At 43.2% G+C, this 23,485-nt stretch overlaps 1 protein-coding gene across 1 annotated transcript in view; it reads right to left on the reverse strand.

Annotated features, from left to right (window-relative positions):
• Positions 1-11,453: 11,453 nt before the first annotated feature.
• The window catches only part of LOC124798768 (cytochrome P450 6k1-like), a 55,338-nt gene continuing 43,306 nt past the window's right edge, over positions 11,454-23,485 (reverse strand). Inside the window, exons 6-7 of the mRNA XM_047262298.1 lie at positions 21,113-21,364; positions 11,454-11,611 (exon numbers count right to left, since the gene is read on the reverse strand). Coding sequence (XP_047118254.1) covers positions 11,454-11,611; positions 21,113-21,364 — 410 coding nt within the window. The remainder of the gene's footprint in view (positions 11,612-21,112; positions 21,365-23,485) is intronic.

A 23,485-nucleotide genomic window follows, 5' to 3' on the forward strand; every position in this document is an offset into this window, starting at 1 on the left:
ATCCACTGCAAGTACTATGACAGTTAGGCGGGAGGTGAGAAAACTTGGATTTCTTGGTCGAGCGGCTCCTCATAAGCTACACATCACGCTGGTAAATACCAAACGACGTCTCGCTTGGTGTAATGAGCGTAAACATTGGACGATTGAACAGTGGAAAAGAGTTGTGTGGAGTGACGAATCACGGTACACAGTATGGCCATCCGATGGCAGGGTGTGGGTATGGCGAATGCCCGGTGAACGTCATCGACTAGCCTGTGTAGTGCCAGCAGTAAAATTCTGAGGCAGTGATGTTATGGTGTGGTCGTGTTTTTCATGAAGGGGACTTGCACCCCTTGTTTTGCGTGGCACTATCACAGCGCGGGCCTACATTGATGTTTAAACCCCTTCCTGCTTCCCAGTGTTGAAGAGCAATTCTGGGATGGCGACTGGATCTTTCAACACGATCAAGCATCTGTTCGTAATGCACGGCCTGTGGCGGAGTGTTTTTTTTTTTATTCTGGTCATCGGTCTTCTGACTGGTTTGATACGGTCCGCCACGAATTCATCTCCTGTGCTAAAATCTTCATCTCAGAGAAGCACTCGCAACCTACGTCCTCTCTTATTTGCTGGATGTGTTCCAATCTCCATCTTCCTTTACAATTTTTGCCCTCTACAGCTCCCGCTAGTACCATGTCTTAACAGATGTCCTATCATCCTGTCCCTTCTCCTTATCAGTGTTTTCCACATATTCCTTTCCTCTCCGATTCTGCACAGAACCTCCTCATTCTTTACCTTATCAGTCCATCTAATTTTCGACATTCGTCTGCAGCACCACATCTCAAATGCTTCCATTCTCCTATGTTCCGGTTTTCCCACAGTCCATGTTTCACTATCATACTGTGCTGTACTGTCCGCCCACGGTAGCTGAGTGGTCAGCGCGACAGACTGTCAGTCCTAAGGACCCGGGTTCGATTCCCGGCTGGGTCGGAGGTTTTCTCCGCTCAGGGACTGGTGTTGTCCTAATCATCATCATTTCATACCCATCGATGCGCAAGTCGCCGCAGTGGCGTCAAATCGAAAGACTTGCACCCGGCGAACGGTCTACCCCAGTCACACGACATTATTATTAGTATTGATGCTGTACTCCAGATGTACATGATCAAAAATTTCTTCCTCAAATTAAGGCCGATACTTGATATTAGTAGACGTCTCTTGACCAGGAATGTCTTTTTTGCCATAGCTTTTGATGTCCTCCTTGCTCCGTCCGTCATTGGTTATTTTACTGCCTAGGTAGCAAAATTCTTTAACTTCATCTACTTCGTGACCATCAATCCTGATGTTCAGTTTCTTGCTGTTCTCGTTTTCACTACTTCATGTTACCTTCGTCTTTCTTCGATTTACTCTCCGTCCATACTGTGTACTCATTAGACGGTTAATTCAGTTCAGCAGATCATGTAATTCTTCTTCACTTTCACTCAGAACAGCAATGTCATCAGCGAATCGTATCATTGATATTCTTTCACCTTGAATTACAATTCCACTCCTGAACCTTTCTTATATTTATATCATTGCTTCCTCGATATACAGATGGAACAGTAGAGGCGAATGGCTACATCCTTGCCTTACACCCTTTTTAATATGAGCACTTCGTTCTTGGTCGTCCACTCTTATTATTCCCTCTTGGCTGTTGTAGGTATTGTATATGACCCGTCTCTCCCTATAGCTTACTCCTATTTTTCTCAGAATTTCGAACATCTTGCACCATTTTTCATTGTCTAACGCTTTTTCTAGATCAACAAATCCTATGAACGTGTCTTGATTTTTCTTTAGTCTTGCTTCCATTATTAACAGCAACGTCAGAATTGCCTCTCTCGTGCCTCTGCTTTTCCTAAAGCCAAACTGATCGTCATCTAGCGCATCCTCAATTTTCTTTTTAATTCTTTTGTACACTCCTGGAAATGGAAAAAAGAACACATTGACACCGGTGTGTCAGACCCACCATACTTGCTCCGGACACTGCGAGAGGGCTGTACAAGCAATGATCACACGCACGGCACAGCGGACACACCAGGAACCGCGGTGTTGGCCGTCGAATGGCGCTAGCTGCGCAGCATTTGTGCACCGCCGCCGTCAGTGTCAGCCAGTTTGCCGTGGCATACGGAGCTCCATCGCAGTCTTTAACACTGGTAGCATGCCGCGACAGCGTGGACGTGAACCGTATGTGCAGTTGACGGACTTTGAGCGAGGGCGTATAGTGGGCATGCGGGAGGCCGGGTGGACGTACCGCCGAATTGCTCAACACGTGGGGCGTGAGGTCTCCACAGTACATCAATGTTGTCGCCAGTGGTCGGCGGAAGGTGCACGTGCCCGTCGACCTGGGACCGGACCGCAGCGACGCACGGATGCACGCCAAGACCGTAGGATCCTACGCAGTGCCGTAGGGGACCGCACCGCCACTTCCCAGCAAATTAGGGACACTGTTGCTCCTGGGGTATCGGCGAGGACCATTCGCAACCGTCTCCATGAAGCTGGGCTACGGTCCCGCACACCGTTAGACCGTCTTCCGCTCACGCCCCAACATCGTGCAGCCCGCCTCCAGTGGTGTCGCGACAGGCGTGAATGGAAGGACGAATGGAGACGTGTCGTCTTCAGCGATGAGAGTCGCTTCTGCCTTGGTGCCAATGATGGTCGTATGCGTGTTTGGCGCCGTGCAGGTGAGCGCCACAATCAGGACTGCATACGACCGAGGCACACAGGGCCAACACCCGGCATCATGGTGTGGTGAACGATCTCCTACACTGGCCGTACACCACTGGTGATCGTCGAGGGGACACTGAATAGTGCACGGTACATCCAAACCGTCATCGAACCCATCGTTCTACCATTCCTAGACCGGCAAGGGAACTTGCTGTTCCAACAGGACAATGCACGTCCGCATGTATCCCGTGCCACCCAACGTGCTCTAGAAGGTGTAAGTCAACTACCCTGGCCAGCAAGATCTCCGGATCTGTCCCCCATTGAGCATGTTTGGGACTGGATGAAGCGTCGTCTCACGCGGTCTGCACGTCCAGCTCGAACGCTGGTCCAACTGAGGCGCCAGGTGGAAATGGCATGGCAAGCCGTTCCACAGGACTACATCCAGCATCTCTACGATCGTCTCCATGGGAGAATAGCAGCCTGCATTGCTGCGAAAGGTGGATATACACTGTGCTAGTGCCGAGATTGTGCATGCTCTGTTGCCTGTGTCTATGTGCCTGTGGTTCTGTCAGTGTGATCATGTGATGTATCTGACCCCAGGAATGTGTCAATAAAGTTTCCCCTTCCTGGGACAATGAATTCACGGTGTTCTTATTTCAATTTCCAGGAGTGTATATTATTGTTGCAAGCAGCTTGGATGCATGAAGTGTTAAACTGATTGTATGATAATTCTCACACTTGTCAGCTCTTGCGGCCTTCGGAATTGTGTGGATGATGCTTTTCCGATTGTCTGATGATATGTCGCCAGAGTCATACATTCTACACACCAACGTGAATAGTCGTTTTGTTACCACTTCCCCCAATGACTTTAGAAATTACGATGGAATTTTATGTATCCCTTCTGCCTTATTTGAGCGTAAGTCCTCCAAAGCTCTTTTAAATTCCGATTCTAATACTGGATCCCATATTTCTTCTAAATCGACTCCTATTTCTATCACGTCAGACATATCTTCCCCCTCAAAGAGGCTTTCAATCTATTCTTTCCCCCTATCTGCTATCTCCTCTGCATTTAACATTGGAATTCCCGTTGCACTCTTAATGTTACCACCCTTACTTTTAATGTCACCGAAGGTTGTTTGGACTTTGCTGTATGCTGAGCCTGTCCTTCCGACAATCATTTCTGTTTCGATGTCTTCACATTTTTCCTGCAGCCATTTCGTCTTAGCTTCCCTGCACTTCCTATTTATTTCATTCCTTAACGACTTGTATTTCTGTATTCCTGAGTTCCCCGACATATTTTTGTTCTTCCTCCTTTCACCAGTCAACTGAAGTATTTCTTCTGTTACCCATGGTTTCTTCGCAGTTACCTTCTTTGTACCAATGTTTTCCTTCCCAACTTCTGTGATGGCCCTTTTTAGAGATGTCTATTCTTCTTCAACTCTACTGCCTACTGAGCTATTTCTTATTGCTGTATCTATAGCCTTAGAGAATTTCAAGCGTATCTTGTCATTCCTTAGTAATTTCATATCCCACTTCTTTGCGTATTGATTTTTCCAGACTAATGTCTTAAACTTCGGCCTACTCTTAATCACTTCTATATTGTGATCTCAGTCTGTATCTGCTCCTGGGTACGCCTTACAATCCAGAATCTGATTTCGGAATCTGCGTCTGACCATGATGTAATCTAACTGAAATCTTCGCGTATCACCTGGCCTTTTCCAAGCGTACCTCCTCCTCTCGTGATTCTTGAACAGGGTATTCTCTGTTACTAGCTGAAACTTGTTACAGAACTCAATTAGTCTTTCTCCTCTCTCATTCCTTCTCCCAAACCTATATTCTCCTGTAACCTTTTCTTCTACTTCTTTCTGTACAACTACATTCCAGTCCCCCATTGAGCCGTGGTAAAAACTGCTGTTTTGAAGAGCGCGCCACAGCGCGTAGTGTGAAGCAGTCTCGCTCCGTTTCTGGCGGTGGCGCCGCTGTGGCAATCGCAGCTTTGGTGTCTCCCTCTGGTGGGAAAGGGGAAAGGTTGCCTGTTCACGTGCATTTAAGGGGCGCTATGAGCTCGCCAGTAAGTGAGTCTGGGTCAGTCTCTCGTCCCCAGCTTGCTAGTCTGTCTCTCGTCCGCATTTGTTAGGCAGTTAGTGTCTGTCTGTCGTTCGGAGTGCTAGTATGTCTGTCGTTCGTATCAACCTTTAAAGCCGGCAGAATGAGAGTCTTTCCACTCCGCCAGTAAGAGAACTCAGCGAGTGGTCGCCCGGTCAGGGCTTAGTTCCTGCATCTGAGTCTGTGCGTTAGGCCGCCAGTCTGCTCGAGTTTGCTCAGGCAATGGTCACTGGCGGTTGGATCGATCGGTTGGTCGGTCGCGCACTGAGACACGACTTGTCCGTCTTGAGCGTCGGCGCATGTGAGGTCGCCACGTGAGTCCAGCGGGCCGCGGCGTATAGCGAGGGGTAGTTGACTTCGTGGTCGACACGAGAGCAAGAGGAGTCAACCCACGACATCAGTCTGGCCGGTGCGAGCTGCGACGACGTGAGACGGGAGATCGGCGCGCCTTCCTGCGTCCGTTGAAGCGGCTGGCAGCGGACGGTTCGGGAGAGCGATTTGGTGGTACTGCGCCAGGTCTTCTCGAGAAATCGCAGTTTATTAGAAGTCAAGTGATTGGTGATATGTCGTTTGATTTGCTCTTGTTAAATTCTACTTGTTTTCAAGTGAGGTCACCAGCCGTTTTGCTTTGGGGTCGTCCCACCATTGTTCTTCGTTTGCCCACCCGCGGGAAGGTGGTTGTTTATAAATTGGGTGGTCCGTTTTTCCCTTGTGGACTAGGGGCGGTTAGAGCAACTTGCAGTTCGGGTTGTTTGGTAATCTCCCTATCAATCTACCGTACGTTAGTAGCTGCCTCTGTCATGTTTGTCGGATTTGGTGTGTTAAAATTTATTGCTTGGAGTGTAACGGCCTAATACCTGAAATATGTTTTGATCTTTGGAAACTTTGATATTATTGCCTATGATCTTCAGAGGCGGTATCTGTGTACTGTAGAGCACCATAACTATTGTTTGGCCGATCTTGTAGAATTTTATATAAGATTGCATTTCATGGGCTGTTATTTAAATGATCATTTTAGTATATAAAGTTGCCATCCTTTCACCGTAAGACATTTCTTAGAAGTTAAAATCAAGTTGCACCTTCGATGGCAAGGTTAATATTTTAATTGTTGGTGTTTTGTACCATTTCCATCCCTACTACGGGAGGTGCATAGTTTGTGTGCTTGTGTAAATTGTTAAAACTCTTAGTTTAAAGTTATCTGGTGTGTTGCAGGTTTGCACCAGTGTAGTCTTTCAGAGGCTGTTGTGAATAGTCGTAACTACGGCCGTGTCAAAAGGGAGCGCCAAGGTTCTCTGCCCGAAAGCTCATACAGTCAAAACTTGTTTCTTTGTGCCTCTGAATAAATTGTAACTTTGGTATTTAGAGGGTGCTTTCTGCTTATAATTTTAAATCTGTTTTCTTTAAAAGAAAACGCTTTTAGGAATAAAATTCCCATTTGTTAAAAGGAATTTGGTTATGATTTCATCAGTTACTCCCTGGCAACTACTTCCATGCTTTCATAGTGTGATTAAATGTGTTAATGTTCTTGATGTATCGCTAGTAAATAAAATAAATTCTTAAGAATATTCTTTGAAAATAAATCACGGTTCACCCATGACTATTATATTTTCATCCCCTTTTCCATTGTTGCCCTTTCAATAACCTCATACACCTTCTCTATCTCTTCATCTTCAGCTTCCAATGCCGGCATATATACGTGAACTATCGTCGTCGGTGTTGGTTTGCTGTCGATTCTGATAACAACAACCCTGTCACTGAACTGTTCCCAATAACACACTCCCTGCCGTACCTTTCCATTCATAACGAGTCCTACTCCTGTTATACCATTTTCTGCTGCTGTTGATATTACCCTATACTCATCTGACCAGAAATACTTGTCTTCTGTCCACTTCACTTCACTGACCCTTGTTATATCTAAATTGAACCTTTGCATTTCCATTTTCCGATTTTCTAGTTTCTTTACTACGTTCAAGTTTCTGACATTCTGCGTCCCACTTCACAGAACGTTATCCTTCCATTGATTATTCAATCTTTTTCTCATGTTAACCTCCCCCTTGGCAGTCCCCCCCGGAGATCCGAATGGGGTCTATTCCGGAATCTTTTGCCAATGGAGAGATCGTCATGACAATACTTCAATTACGGGCCACATTTCCTGTGGATGCACGTTACGTGTCTTTAATGCAGTGGTTTCGATTGCCTTCTGCATCCTCATTCCGTTTATCATTGCTGATTCTTCCGCCTTCAGGGCAGTTTCCCACCCCTAGGACAAGAGAGTACCCTGAACCCATATCCGCTCCTCCACCCTCTTTGACAAGGCCGTTGGGAGAATGAGGGTGACTTCTTACGCCGGAAATCTTCGGTCGCCAATGCTGATTATTAATCAAAATTTAAGCAGCGGCTGGATTCGAACTCGGAACCGTTTGGATTATGAATCAAAGACGCTACCCCTGGACGAATGGTCACACGACAATAATATCCTTGTAACTGAGTGGGCTGCACGGAGTCCTGATCTGAATCCTGTAAAACACCTTTGAGATGTTTTGGACCGCCAATTTCGTGCCAGGCCTCACCGACCGACATCGATACCTCTCCTCAGCGCAGCACTCCGTGAAGAATGGGCGGTAATTCCCGAAGAAACCTTCCAGACCTGATTGAACGTATGCCTGCGAGTGTAGAAGCAGTCATCAAGGCTAAGGGTAAGCCAACGCCATACTGAATTCCAGCATTATCGATATTGGGCGCCACGAACTTGTAAGTCATTTACAGGCAGGTGTCCGGATACTTTTGATCACATAATTTATGTCTTGAACTGATGAATGACCTTCCTGGAGGGGTTGTGAGTTTTAGGGTGAAACCGGTGAGATCTGTGGATCTACTGATCTGTTTATCGCCTACAGAAATAAAAGATTTGATATACAACCTTCGTATTCTCTCTTGAGATTTTGCTTATTTACCTCATTTATATTTCTTCATATAATAAACATAATTTTCTAAGACGAAACTATTAACTTATACTAATCCTCGTCACACATGATCATAACTGATTTCCATTTGTCAGCTATTGATCGTAGCGCCACGCCAACAGTCGGAAATGATATTTCATCTGTTCTGCATTTAATGTCAACCTTGTTGTCTTGCTAGTGTTATTTTAATTGTTATATTGCTGTACTTTCCTCAAACTGGAAGCTTAGCAATCGCTATTCTACTTTCTACACCTATTTACAGATTTCCCCTTGCTTCTCCTCTGCCCTATGTCAAGCAGGCTATTCATTTCATTCAACTATTCCTATGTATCTCGCTTTCTTTCAGCGGGGACCTTAGTCTTACCATCTGTCCCCACGCACCCTCACTGTCAAATAGGATGTCTGCTACAGTTTATGATCAGCTGAAATTAATGTTAGCTACAAGCTCAGAAAGCTCTAGACCAAATCAGCACAAAATTTTATTTCATTATTTTACGTACTGTTGCAGTGTTGGAGGCGCTATAAAATCCTTGCAAAAAATTAATATGTTGTTTAGTCTAGGTTTCAAAGAAAGATCAGAAGTATTGCAAGGCCCATTATGTCATAGTCAGGAAACAGTCTTCAGTTAATTCCGATTTCTTACAGCAACAAGACAGAATGAGTGTTCAATCATCTGTGATTTATTTTAAAGGTAATGTAAGATCCTACCCTTCACCCTGCTTGTGCAGGTTAACGCAAGAGGCACCAGCTTGAAGTACACAAAGTTAATTCACACCAAGGTAGAACCTGTGTCGTGCATGGTACACAGTCCAATTTTTACATCGCTTCTACTGTCATCCTGGCATTTGGTGGACTTCGTGCATTTCCGAGGCAAACTGTGTCATTTTGTCAATAACGTTTATTTATTGTAATTTCATCCCTTAGGGCACTGCTGGTAATTGTGCCGTTTGCCACTCTCCAGTAAAATGAATTGTGTAAGTAGTAACAGATTTTTTAAAACAAATAATAAGACATAAAATTGCAGTATATTTTAATACTGTGTAGGGAAGCAGCCTACTCGCGCCATATAGAATTCATATGCTTTCCATTGTGTGCCATCCTAGTCCGCTGTAACTAGCTATGACGTCACAAATGTTGCGCAATACCTTAAAAGTAAAGTAAATGATCTGAAAAGTTAATAGCATGTCAGGAGTGATGCTAAAATAATAATTTGTTAAGTTTGTAGTTTAGTAACTTTAATAGTTTTCGAAATTTGGACGTTTTACGTAAAAATCATTGGGGCAACAGGAAGGAGCTAGAATCTTCAAAATTTATATTCGAATTCCTTTTTCATTGTAATTTAGTGGAAACAGCATGCTGGATGTCACAAAGTAAAAATTTCGTTGAAATTCATGATTTTCTGTTTTTGTGTCCTAAGAGTAAGGAAGCAAGATAGATTAAGTAAGTCATTAGATAAAGCTACGATGTTTAGATTTAGGTAGGATGGAGATGCGCTATAATAACAAAGATGTGAGAAGTTTCTAAAAGGTAGTTATAAAACTATAGCTGTAGCGTCTCTCCAAAGGGCAAGTTCAGAACGCATCTATTGCGTGCAGTGCAACTAAAACAATTCTCTCGCCAAAAGTAATTAGCCTAGCCACATCAGAATTTTATTACAGACACTTACCGGTGTGCTGATACCACTATTAAATTGGGAGCTTCATTGGCATTCAGCGAATGAAGCAATTAATTATTTAGTAACTTGAAGTAGTCGAAGTAGAGAAGATATAAAATGTAGACCGGCAATGGCAAGGAAAGCGTTTCTGAAGAAGAGAAATTTGTTAACTTCGAGTATAGATTTAAGTGTCAGGAAGTAGTTCCTGAAAGTATTTGTATGGCGTATAGCCATGTATGGAAATGAAACATGGACGAAAATAGTTTGGACAGGAAGAGAATAGAAGCTTTCGAAATGTGGTGCTACAGAAGAATGCTGAAGATTAGATGGGTAGATCACATAACTAATGAGGAGGTATTGAATAGAATTGGGGAGGAGAGGAGTTTGTGGCACGACTTGACGAGAAGAAGGGACCGGTTGGTAGGACATGTTCTGAGGCATCAAGGGATCACAAATTTAGCATTGGAGGGCAGTGTGGAGGGTAAAAATCGTAGAGGGAGACCAAGCAGATTCAGAAGGATGTAGGTTGCAGTAGGTACTGGGAGATGAAGAAACTTGCACAGGATAGGGTAGCTTGGAGAGCTGCATCAAACCAGTCTCAGGACTGAAGACCACAACAACAACAACAACAACTTGAAGTGGTGCTTTACGGGCAGAGCGCCAAGGCAGGAAGGCAAATGTTGTTGGCTGTGCCTTCGGCGGGTCCGCAGCGCGGCTATATAAATAAGAGCTCTGTGAGCTAGAGTAAGGCCCCAGTTCCCTTCTAGGTTCGTATCAGAGCGCACTCAGTGTTGGAAGCCTCGTCGCGTTGCAAGGAACAGCCTTGGATGCCGTATTACGTAACTCGGTATGCACGTAACAATGAGTTCATATTGGGGTAAAGTGTTAATTGCGGAACGACTCCAGTGATTTATTCTCAGTTTGCGTGTGTTGGATTTTCACGTGTCGCTGTAGGACAGACCATCTATCATTACTAGCGTGGCGTTTGATGAGTATTAACATCAAATTTTGGCGAGCATTCACTTTGAACATTTACATCGATAAAGATTATTGAACAGTTTCGTAATCTAGTGATAATACGATTTACGCAGTAGACTCTGAACAGCTCTGATAGTACAATAGCTGACAGTAGCACTCCTTGATAAAACATTTATCTGGAATTTTACGCTTGATCATTTTCAGAATATAGTGAAAAATGTTATAGTAAACTGCATATACTATGAATCCCAGACATCCTAAATCCTCAGAGTAACGGACTTCAATGATCAATAACTTTATTTCTCCATCAGAGTTGGCACAGTGAAATTTAATTACAGGCATCACGTTTTTGGTAATCACGTTCTGGTTGCCAACATCGTAGTTAGAGAGCTTGTGTTGAGAACGGCAACAAATAATACAAAAAAATTAAAATTTTCCACCCGCCGCCCCACAGCTGGCAAAACAACAGTTCAGCACACATGGTACTGAGAACATCAGAAATATTACTGCTTCTTGGAAGTATGAAAATACGAACTTCAGATCCTACACATTTTAGACAACAGTTAAGTTATTCAGATTATTTCATTTGTCTGAATGTCTATTTCATAAAATCACCTCAAAATGCTCTTTTACGAAAGCATAGGTATCTGTCTTCCTGATGTACAATTTATATACCACAGAGGCATCTCAGCATCGCTGTTGTCATCTATGGGATAGGTACTCAACTGGGAGCCAGTTGTATAAAGTAACCATTAGATGGCCACTGTGGTTTCCCTTTTAGAGAATATTACGAAGGGCAGTTGCAGTAGCAATCATCATCTTACAGTTTAAGTGAAATACGTAGTAGTGTGTTTATTTATTAAAAATAAGTGCACAAAATGTGCTAAAAGTACAATATTGAATGTCAGTTGTCTGCATCTCACGCAATAGTAATTCATAGAGTAAAGCTGTTGTGTAAGGATTATCTACGACCTACAATGCTTAATTACAAAGACAACACAGAACACAGTTATTACAATTTCAAGCACCAATACTGATCACTTTGCTCGTGAAGATCATTCTTCCTTGTTGTCCTCCTAGAAACGCCTTACAAACTGAAGATGGATTCCACTTTTAGCCATGAGGACTGGAGACCGTGGATGGTTTGCTACTGTCTTCTGCGTGGTTCGCACGCTATACTTAGAGAGGATGTTCGTGAGGCCCACTTTGGTTTGCAACAGGCCCATCCGCATACCTGAAACTTGTATACAGATCAAATTATAGAGCTGGGGGGAGTGATTTTAAATCAGCATAAACTGTGCCTCCTCATTAGAAAGAAACTGCTTTTCTGTATCGTTCTGTCATCAAAATATCCGAACACCCCCAAAAACATACGATTTTCATATTAGGTGCATTGTGCTACCACCTACTGCCAGTTACTCCGTATCAGCGACCTCAGTAGTCATTCAACATCGTGAAAGAAAAGAATAGGGCGTTCCACTGAACTCACTGACTTCGAACGTGGTCAAGTGATTGGGTGTCACTTGTGTCATACGTCCGTACGCGAGACTTCCACACTCTTAAACATCCCTAGGTCCACTGTTTCCGATGTGATAGTGAAGTGGAAACATGAAGGGACAAGTACAGCACAAAAGCGTACAGGCCGACCTCGTCTGTTGACTGTCAGAGACCGCTGACAGTTGAAGAAGGTCGTAATGTGTAATAGGCAGACATCTATCCGGACCATCACACAGGAATTCCAAACTGCATCAGGATTCACTGCGGGAGGTGAGAAAACTTTGATTTCATGGTCGAGCGGCTGCTCATAAGCCACACGTCACGCTGGTAAATGCCAAATGACGTCTCGCTTGGTGTAAGGAGCGTAAACATTGGGAGATGGAACAGTGGAGAAGCGTTGTGTGGAGTGACGGATCACTGTGCACAGTGTGGCCATCTGATGGCAGGGTGTGGGTATGGCGAATGCCTGGTAAACGTCATCTGTCAGCGTGTGTAGTGCCAGCAGTAAATTCGGAGGCGGTGGTGTTATGGTGTGGTCGTGTTTTTCATGGAGGGGGCTTGCACCCCTTATTGTTTTGCGTGGCACTATCACAGCACAGGCCTACATTGATGTTTTAAGCACCTTCTTGCTCCCCACTGTTTAAGAGCAATTCGGAGATGGCGACTGAATCTTTCAACACGATCGCTTGTTCATAATGCAAGGCCTGTGGCGAAGTGGTTACACGACAATAACATCGCTGCGGTGGACTGGCCTGCACAGAGTCCTGACCTGAATTGTATAAAACACCTTTGAGATATTTTGGAACGCCGATTTTGTGTCAGGCCTCACCGACCGAAATCGATACATTTCCTCAGCGCATTACTCCGTGAAGAATGGGCTGCAGTTCCCCGAGAAAACTTCCAGCACCTGATTGAACGTACGCCTGCGAAAGTGGATGCTGTCATTAAAGGCTAAGGGTGGCCTAACACCATACTGAATTCCAGCATTACCGAGGGAGTGCACCACGAACTTGTAAGTTATTTTCAGTCAGGTGTCCGGATACTTTTGATCACATAGTGTACGTTTCAGACAGTAAAATGCGGTCATTTGTATACTTTGACACATACATACATTTACTCGATGAATTCCCTGGACTTGTTATAAACGTAAGCTCTAAACGTTACTGTTGTTTGTCCGCAAGGCATATCAGAATAAGTATCCACGGATAAGGTGTCATGTGCTGGTGCTATGTAGGCATATGCTAGGCTCCGTTTTCCTTCTTTTGCTCTCTCTCTCTCGTTTTTTCCTTTTCTTTCTAACAACATTGGCGATATTTACTGACATCACAGAAGCCAGAGGTATCAGTTTCCGATTTTAAAATGTTTCGAGTTTCAGTATGAAACCAAAATGTTAAATGTCACCTGCTTGCTTCATCTGAGGAACTCAAGGTGACAATCGCGGAAGTAACAGCGGGATAGGATATTATCATGACTTTGCATTAATATGCTCGTTCTACAATGTGACTTTAGCATCAGAGATGGAGGTTTCTCAATCAGTTGAGAAACTATAATTGTATTAATTGAGAACTGGTGCTGAAATGCGCCACCGAGAAACCGGTATTGGTTTTTAGTGTTTACATGGAATGACTTCAACAGAAGGCTGCGGTGGATCCTTTTTCAACTGGGGTACTGACCAGTGGAGGGTGAAGATCGGCTGGTTCCGAGCTCCCTCTTGGTGGCCCAGGCAGCCCAACACCCCCGGCCAGGCCGGAAGCAAAGAGTCACACACCATGCCAGCCAAGACACTTCATCATGCACGAAGGTAGGTGTGTTCTGTAATGTTCGAGAATTGTGTGTTTGCGAGTAGAGGATGTATGTGTAAAAAGTAAAAGAGGCTGCTTTCTTCACAGCACAATAGCTTGGTAATTAACTTGCTATCGTTTAATTGTCAGGCGAGGTTATAATAGTAATTCGAAATGAAGTAGCAATGTTTCACGTAATTCAGAGTTGACACAGTATGAAAACAATGCTTTCTTTATCTCTAGTCTAGTGTAGCTCGTTCATACCTGCCAATCATTTAATTGATTCAACAGTGGGTTCTTGAAGAAACATTGTGTGTTGCATTAACTAACCGAAAGCCCATTTTTAGTACACAACTGACCCCAAAATGGCAACCAACCGTAGATAAACAAGCCATCCTCTTAATATTTGTCCCAGGAAGGCTATGACCAGGGACGTAATACAATAAAAACAATAGCCAGAAATACTGAATTTGAATTCAGCGTTATTGACAAAATTCTCTACAAAACTTGTAAAAGCAAGCCAGATCACTATAGTACCCAGTGGGCACTGTAGATAGACTGCAAAGGATATTTTGTAATTTAACTGTTACAGATAAAATTTCTAGTAGAATGAGCTAAATTTTAAAGGCAAAGGGTTTTTCTTTGTCTTTATATATCCCACAGACGCTGGGTAGCTGTTTCTTTAATTCAAAAGGGAAACAAAACGGCCTTAACTGAAAAGTGTGGTTTATAAGATCATCTACCAAGAGTATTAGTCCTCTCGTATACTGGTCAGACTGGAAAGCCAATCCGTAAGAGACTAAAAGTACAATATGGAAGCTAGAGATTAAAGAAGCCAGATTCATCCTTTGCCGAACACTGCTTAAACCAAAAATACAAGTATGTGGTAGATGTAGAAGGAGATGTAGAGGGAAAGGGGGTGAAGATTAAAAATATTATAAATTAGAAAAACAGATGTTTGTATTCCCACATTAACTATTAAATGAGGAAAATAAGTTCAATTATTCAACCCTTTTCGACAATGTTACAATCTCTACATGCGAGGAGAACCCGGGCGCCTCTTTTATAAAAAGATAATGACAATAAGTCTCATTTCTCTGCACATACCTCCACTTCAGTGTATGTTTATTCGTAATTATTGGTTTTGGATGCAAATGTAACTACGGCAAAATTGTCAACAGAGATAATTTTTATACTTTAAGTCAACGATCGGTCGATTAAGAAGTTGACGTGTTTATCTGTGCTTGGTTGCTTTCTCTGTGAACCGAGGATGTAGAATAATAACAACGTTTATGAAACACGACAAAAAAGCGTTTCATGTAGTTAAATGTAGTCAAAAGATAGTAATTCTTTCAGAAGTTGTAAGGAAAGCCATGTCTTCAATCACACCCAAAAAACTGATTTACATCCACATCTATAGACATGCTACACAAGCCGCCGTACGATGTATGGATGAGGGTTCCACGTACCACTTACTAGTCATTTCATTTCTTGTTCCATTCGCAAACAGAACGAGGGAAAAAGACTGTCTAGAAACCTCCGCTCGAACCCCAATTTCTCGCATCTCATCTTCGTGGTCCTTACCCGAAATGTACGTTGGCGGCAGCAGAATCATTCTGCGGTCGGTCTCAACGCCTACTAACTAAATTTCCCGAATGTTGCATCACGAAAAGTTCATGGTCTTCCCTCCAGGACTCCCATTTGAGTTCACGAAGCACCTCCGTAACACTTGCTTGCAGACCAAAGCTACCGTAACACATCTAACAGCGTGCCTCTCAATTGCTTCGACGTCTTTCTTTAATCTGGCCTGGTAGGGGTCCACAACACTCGAACAGTACTGAAGAATGGGTCGCAGTAGCTTTCTATACGCCGTCTCCTTTGTGGATTAGCTACATCTCCCCAAAATTCTCCCAATAAAACGAAGTGGAACCTTCGCCTTCCCTATTACCAACCTGACGTGCTCGTTCCATATCGCTCTGCAACGTTACGGCCACGTATTTAATCGATGTGAATATGTCAAGCAGCGCGCTACTAATGCTTCATTCGAACGGTAGAAGATTATTTTCCCTTGGCATCCGAATTAACGTACATCCTTTTTTATGCATTTAGAGCAATGTTCTATTCCTTGTACCAATTAGAAATTCTAAGTCATATTGTATGCTCCTACAGTCACTCAACGACTACACCATCTTGTACACCACTGCGTCATCAGCAAACAGCCGTAAATTGCCGCCCACCCAATCCGTCAGATCACTATTCATGTATACAGAGAATAAGAGCACCCCTACCACGCGTCCTTGGGGCACTCCTCACGCTGCCCTTGTCTCTAGTGAACAGTCGCCTTCAGGGACAACGAACTGGGTTCCATTACTTAAAACGTCTTTGAGCAATTCACGTGTCTGAGAACCTCAACTGTATGCTCCGACCTTCGTCTGCAGTGGGGCGCCGTGTCAGATGCTGTCCGGAAATCTAGGAAAATAGAATCTGCCTGTTGCCATTCATCCATTGTTTGTAGGATATCATGCGAAAAAAAGGGCATGTGGATACCAGCAGGAGCGACGCTCTCTTAAACCACGTTGATTTGTGGCCACATGCATTTCTGTGCCAAGGAAATTTATTACGTTATAGCTCGTAATGTGTTCAAGAGTGTTGCAGCAAACCGATGTTAAGGTTATTGGTCTGCAACTCTGCGGTCCGTTCTTTTACCTTTCTTATACACAGAAGTCAGCTGCATTTTTGTCCATTCGCTTTGGACTTTGCGCTGGGAGGGGGGGAGAGATTCACGATAGATGGAAGCTTAATAAGGCTCCAGTGCAGTGGAGCACTCATTGTAAAACCGAACTGGGTATCCACCCGGACCTGATGACTTACTTGTTTCCAACACTTTCGGCTGCTTCCCTAAGCCACAGATACCTATTTCCATGTCCTCTATGCGTGAGTTTGTAAGACAGTCAAAAGACGTTATGTCTATATGATCCTCCTGCAGGAATGATAGCTTAAACGTGAAATTTAAAACTTCAGCTTCCTTTTTGCTGTATTTTTCACAACCAGACTTGTTGACGAGTGGGTGGACAGAAGCCATCGATCCGCTCAGTGATTTTACGCAGGACCATAATTTTCTTGGGTTCTTGGCAAGATCGTTCCCAGGTATAATGATGGAAGGTGTATGCTTACCGCACTGCGGGAGCACGAATTTCTATTAATTTTTGGCTGTCAACATCTGTGCGCACTTTTTTGAACCGAGAGTGTTACAATCTCTGTTTCCTCAGCATTTTCTTTATCTGATTAAAACCACAGAGAGTCCTTTTCGTTCTTAATCCACACACGCCAACATCACCGAGCCGTGTCATGCAGAATAGACTGAATTACGACGCTTCCTATCACATAAATAACTCGTGTTCTCCAGATAAAATTTTTGCTTAAAGAGTATTACGCAAAGGACAGATAATTTTGAATCATGGTTTATGCTAGAAATTATTTATTCATGGAAATAGAAAAGTTACGATACGATTCTCAACGCAAAATTTTTACAGTATTTGATACCTTTGCAAATAGAAGAACAGTGACACAGAGAAGCAATTTTTATATTGCAGTGTTTAGTGAAGTAAAAAAAATGCTACCTCAGTATATCTGGTAGTAAGTTTTAATCCGTAGTGATATAATGACAGTTCTTATTTCTGCCAATGACGTTGGTGGTAAGGTAACAGAGTTGAATTCTATTCCCCCCCTACTCCCCACCACCCTTCCACCCAGGCTCGATCGTGTTGAAAGATTCAGTCGCCGTCCCTGAATTGCTCTTCAACAGTAGGAAGCAATAAGATGCTTAAAACATCAACGTAGGTCTGTGCTCTGGTAGTGCCACGTAAAAGACTCTTCCGTGAAAAACACGACCACACCATAACACCACCGCCTCCGAATTTTGCTGTTGGCGCTACACACGCTGGCAGATAACGTTCACCGGGCATTCGCCGTAGTCACACCCTGCTATCGGATGGCCATACTGTGTATATTCTGTAACAAAGTATGACTGAATAAATGTTCTCTCGCATGGAAACCATGCATTTGCAGACATAAGTTCATTGGCCCTTTTTGTTCCATATCCTCTCGTCGATCAATCCCTAGAGTTTGTATACGGTGGAAAAAACATACGGGATATGTTATATACCATCGCGAAGTTTCATAACGGTTGATACACTGGTGGGTTGATCTTTTCTGGTTTTAGCATCTAGGCTGGTATGTTCAATGTCTGGATCGGCAAGAAAAGCAAGCTTATTAGCAACTGTACTACATTTAAATGGTTCAAATTGCTCTAAGCACTATCGGACTTAACATTTGAGGTCACCAGCCCCTAGAACTTAGAACTACTTAAACCTAACTAACCTAAGGACATCACACACATCCACGCCCGAGGCAGGATTGGGACCTGCGACCGCAGCAGCGCGGTTCCGGACTGAAGCACCTAGAACCGCCACTGCGGCCGGCTGCGTCCAGCTAAAAAGTGGGATGATTGGGTGGAGAAGCGGAGGACATTGCACTGGCTGTAAACTTTGAGCCTAGCTATGTCACCTGACACTTTCATAAATGTATTGTCCAACTGACGTTATTATCTGTCCCATGTGCACTGTAGTCTGATGGAACTCTGGACTCTAAACATGTTATCTGTGTATTACATCTTCTCTCAATATTACCATATTTCTGTCAGAGGCATCTAAATATCGCGGTATTATCATGAAATTGTTCATGATGTATATTAATGATCTTGCAGAAAATATTAACAAAAACCTCAGCCTTTTCATATATGATGCAATTATCCATTATAGAGTACTCTCTGAAAAACATGCACGAGTATTCAGTCAGATATTGGCAAGATTTTCAAGTGGTGCAATGACTGATTGGCAGCTTATTATTAATATAATTAAATGGATTTTAGAAAAGCTGAGTAGTCGCATACAAACAGGTTCTAGTGTTTTTATGCATACATTCCAGTTGATATGTTTCTGGCTCTGCACATCATCTGATTTCCTGGTGTAAACACTGCAACAAATAATTAGTTATACATTTTTTAAAACACCAGATGTTAACAAGGAAGTGCAAAATCGAACAAAGTGTTAGGACCAATACATACCACTTCATACCAGAAATAACTTTGACAGTTTGTTCCTTAATCATACATTCACGAACCAAAAGGTGTGACATATAATTTAAACCTGGAAAAATGGAATGTTGGTCGGAATACTTCTACTTCAGTGCGCTCGCAGTTGCTATGGAAACCACTCGGTGCAAGAGCGCACCACCTTACGGCATTGCGGCTGTGCAAATGCCGATATGTTTATCAAAAGTCAAACCAGTAACCAATAACAAGTAAAAGTATGTCTTATGTGCCTGCACATTGGCAAACACACATTGCAGTAGTACCAAGTACATTACAAAATTGTAGAAGAAATGTTTTGTCTTGGAAAAGCATGAGTTGTCGAAGATTACAAAAGGATTTGTCTAAATTGGAAAAGTACATTACAAAATTGTATAAAACAGTATTTTGTTTTGGATAGACATGACTTGTCAAAAATTACAAAAAGAAATGTTTAGATTTGTAATTACACTTCTGCACTGTTCGTCAAACGTCAAATGTGAAGACATTTGTCCCACCCTATAATTTATTATTACGGTTGTTCATATGCCAATATGTTTACTGCCCGTTACAGCAGTAAACTGAAAACAACAAAAACACATGTAGTTTGTGTGCACGTAAAAAAAATAGTAAAGGGACGGTGGTTGCCTGCTCACATTTAATCTCAGTAAAAGAAGCATCACTGTAATACCTGGGCACGAGATTGTACCTTTCAACAATTAAAAAATTATTTAGCTTCAAAGAATAACGTTACAAAATTTCAGAAAATTTGTCTTGATTCACTAATCAGAATGGTACATAGGGAAGGGACTGTACATTTGAAGGTTCAATTTTTTTATTCTTTTTAAATATTTTTGTTATATTTTTACGTGGTATTTGCTAATCACTGTAGAGCGCAAAGAAAAATAGTAAAGGGAGAAGTGGTTGTCTATATACTCTATTTCAGAAAAGTGGTTAGGAGGGTGATAATAGTTTTTACGTGCCTCTCACAACAAATCGTCAAAATGACTAAAAACCATTCCCTACCACTACTGATTAGTTCTTTGATTAATAGTTCTGGAGCCACTTGACTGAATGCACGTATTTCAAATTCGCCGTTCTAGGCGCTACAGTCTGGAACCGCGCGACCGCTACGGTCGCAGGTTCGAATCCTGCCTCGGGCATGGATGTGTGTGATGTCCTTAGGTTAGTTAGCTTTACGTAGTTCTAAGTTCTAGGGGACTGATGACCTCAGATGTCAAGTCCCATAGTGCTCCGAGCCATTTCAAATTCCTCCAAGATGTCCCAATTGTTCCCCTTCCTCTCTGTGTGTAGGACTGTCATGCTAGTTTCTAATTCTGCCTGAGTATGGCTTTTATCGTTCAAATGGGGACGTAATGCGCTACTATCGCTAGCATACCCATGTTCTTTAAACTAGGATTTGAACTCTCGCCTTGTTTGTCCCACGTAAAAACATTCATATGATCCGCACTTTATTTTATGTACTCCAGTTTTACAAAACTTATTTTGTACGGATTCCAGACCGTGCCTCAACAGGTTCCCCAAATTGTTAACCGTTTGGAATCCTACCTGAACGTTAAGGTTTTTGAACAAGTTTGCAATCTTTTGTGAAAGTAGTCCTAAAAAACTTAACGCTATGTGTTTTACTTCTTCTCTACGTTCCATTTTGCCTGTTGCAATCTTAGCAAAAACTTTTTCACCTAGTCTCCTAACATTAGCTTCATGTTGCTCATTTGACAGACCGATCTGTACAGTTGTCCCGATTTCCTTATTTATAACAAAAAACAACTAATACCTGTTTGTTTGCGACTGCCCAGATTTTCTAAAATCCAGTTAATTATCCCACTTATTAAGTTTCAAGAACCAACTTTAAGTGATCAGTTTGGGGATACATTATAATCCCCTGAAAATTGCTCCTGTAAGATTCGTGTAGAATTATACTAATTTACAGCACTCACAGAACGTTTAAGTAGTCATTCTTACCGCATTCTGTTCGTGGATGAAACAGGAAAAAGCTTTGGAAACTGGTACAGAGTACCGTCTGCCATGCATTTCACAGAGTTTCACAGAGTATGGATGAAGATGTAAGGTAAGGGTAGCTAAGAAAGCGGTGTATATAGCAACAAAAGTCTTATTGAGACAGTCCACAAGTTTGGCCCCGGGCAGTGAATCACATCTTTTCTGTGACCAAAGACCGAGCGGCATTACAGAACACAACAGTACACGATCTGCCATACGAAAGTCGGTATAAGATGGTCATACTGGCAGCCTGATCTACCATGAGGTGACAATGTAACTTAATGCAGGTATCAGACGACTAAGTACTCACCTATGCAAATGCGTGGTCCCTCCCCGAAAGGCAGGTACACATAGGGGTGGCGCTTAGCTTTGGCCTCTTCGGAGAACCTCTCAGGGTCGAAGCGGTCGGGGTCAGGGAAATGCGTGGGATCGTGGTGCAGGCCCAGCACAGACAGCACTACTGGAGTTCCCTTCTCCAGAACGACGTCGCTGTCTGGAATCTTGTAGTCTTGCTTGCACTCTCTGTTCAGTACTGCTGCTGGGGGGTGTTTCCTGAGAGACTCTGGAACCGAAATGAAAAAAATGTAAATATTGAAAGGCAGAAATGCGCTGAACTGATTCGAGAAAGTGATCACGAACAGCATGAGGGCGGTAGGTACTCGAATCGGCTACTTACGAATCGAGTACCACCGGCCTATGCGGAGTTGAGCATCTGACGGAGAACTAGCCGAGAGCTCAAGCCTTCAAAGTTAGTGTCGCGTTGGCGAGAGAGACTTATGAATTTCTTCCGATTGGTGCTGGCACTCATTGGCTATCATTATCATTAAGTTCGTAGAGTGTTCAATAAGTAGTGCAGCACCCTCTCTTTCTGAAATCAGGTTGGTTTTGTTCAAGATTCAAACTGTTCCCCACTCCTTTCGCTACGAAACCGTATTTTTCAACATGATCTCCGTACCTCCGTGTGGTGTCACCGCCAGACACCACACTTGCTAGGTGGTAGCCTTTAAATCGGCCGCGGTCCGTTAGTATACGTCGGACCCGCGTGTCGCCACTATGACAGGTCTAGAGAGACTTCCTAGCACTCGCCCCAGTTGTACAACCGCCTTTGCTAGCGATGGTTCACTGACAAAATACGCTCTCATTTGCGGAGACGATAGTTTATCATAGCCTTCAGCTACGTCATTTGCTACGACCTAGCAAGGCGCCATTATCAGTTATTATTGATATTGAATCATGTACGGTCAAGACCGACGTTCTTCATTAACGGATTAAAGTTAAGTGTTCCACCAGCTACGTCCGTTTTTCTAAATTCTAATTTCCTTGTCCTCTTCCAGACCTCACGCCAGCCTGCGTGAGCTAAAACGCGTGCCTTTCGGCCTCCTTCTAGTAACACGGTGTTGGCTCTCCTGCCAACCAAAACACTCCGTTCAATGCGCTGGCTTTACGCCACCTTACTGTGGGGCGCGTGTGGGTGGGGGGGGGGGGGCTGTATACCCGCATGGTAGGAGCCTGCTGGTCGACGTCAGAAGTGCTAGATCCACCAGGAAGCAGAGTCAAATGGTTCAAATGGCTCAAATGGTTCTGAGCACTATGCGACTTAACTTCGGAGGTCATCAGTCACCTAGAACTTAGAACTAATTAAACCTAACTAACCTATGGACATCACACACATCCATGCCCGAGGCAGGATTCGAACCTGCGACCGTAGCGCTCACGCGGTTCCAGACTGAAACGTCTAAACCGCACGGCCACACCGGCCGGCGAAGCAGAGTCATCCATTTTCATAGTACGTATTAACAATCAGAGCACAACAGTACAGAGACTGTGGCTGCACACGATTTTTAAATAAAAATTACTTAGCTAACATATGATTGAAAAAACGTTGATGACTGTTAATACATCTTAAAGTTTCACTTACAGTGACAGCAATAAGATAAATAATACATAAGTTGGACCAGCTTCCAAGACCGGAACTAAGTGTACGAGAGGTACGGTTGCTGACCAATCATCGCGCTTGTGGTTTTTTTTTACATCAGATTTATTCTTATGATGAACAAAGTATAGTAATGTTTTAGGTACGCCCGTCAAAATATAACTGAGAACACGACTACATACAACGATTTACAACGTTCTTCCGCTTTCCTGAAAAATGTAAATTTTCGAAAAGGTCGGTTTTTTGTAGTTGGTACTGTAATTGTAATCGATACGGGATTTTAGCACTGAGCGCTGCGAATCTGTGGATAGAGGCAGAGTACAAATATGGGTCCTGAAGACTCTCAGACTTCCGGATTGCTTCGCAAATTACTGTAATTTTACGCAAAATTTCCGCAGCTTCTTTAGCTGAGCTCTTAGCTGGGTCGAACACAGTCTGAATCGTAACCAAATTCGGCAGCTGCCTTAGCTGACTTTCTCAGATGGGTCGAGCACACTCTCAATCGTAACCACCACTTTCCTTAGATTAACTAAGCCGTAAATTCGAAAATCTCGACAGTTTATTGAAATCAGCTTCTATTGTTTCTCTTAATCCGTTTAATTTGGGGCCGGGATGCTTCCTCGAACAAGAACAAAGGTGAAACCCTTCCTCAAGAATTTCAATGGGAGTTAAAGTACAGTCTCCAAGGAATTCCATGTTCGCAGAATTTTAATTAGTGATATTTATTCCTTCCGTCTTCCGCCATCTAAT

The sequence above is a fragment of the Schistocerca piceifrons genome, chromosome 5 (assembly GCF_021461385.2).
Source record: "Schistocerca piceifrons isolate TAMUIC-IGC-003096 chromosome 5, iqSchPice1.1, whole genome shotgun sequence".
In the NCBI taxonomy this organism is placed as follows: Eukaryota; Metazoa; Arthropoda; class Insecta; order Orthoptera; family Acrididae; genus Schistocerca; species Schistocerca piceifrons.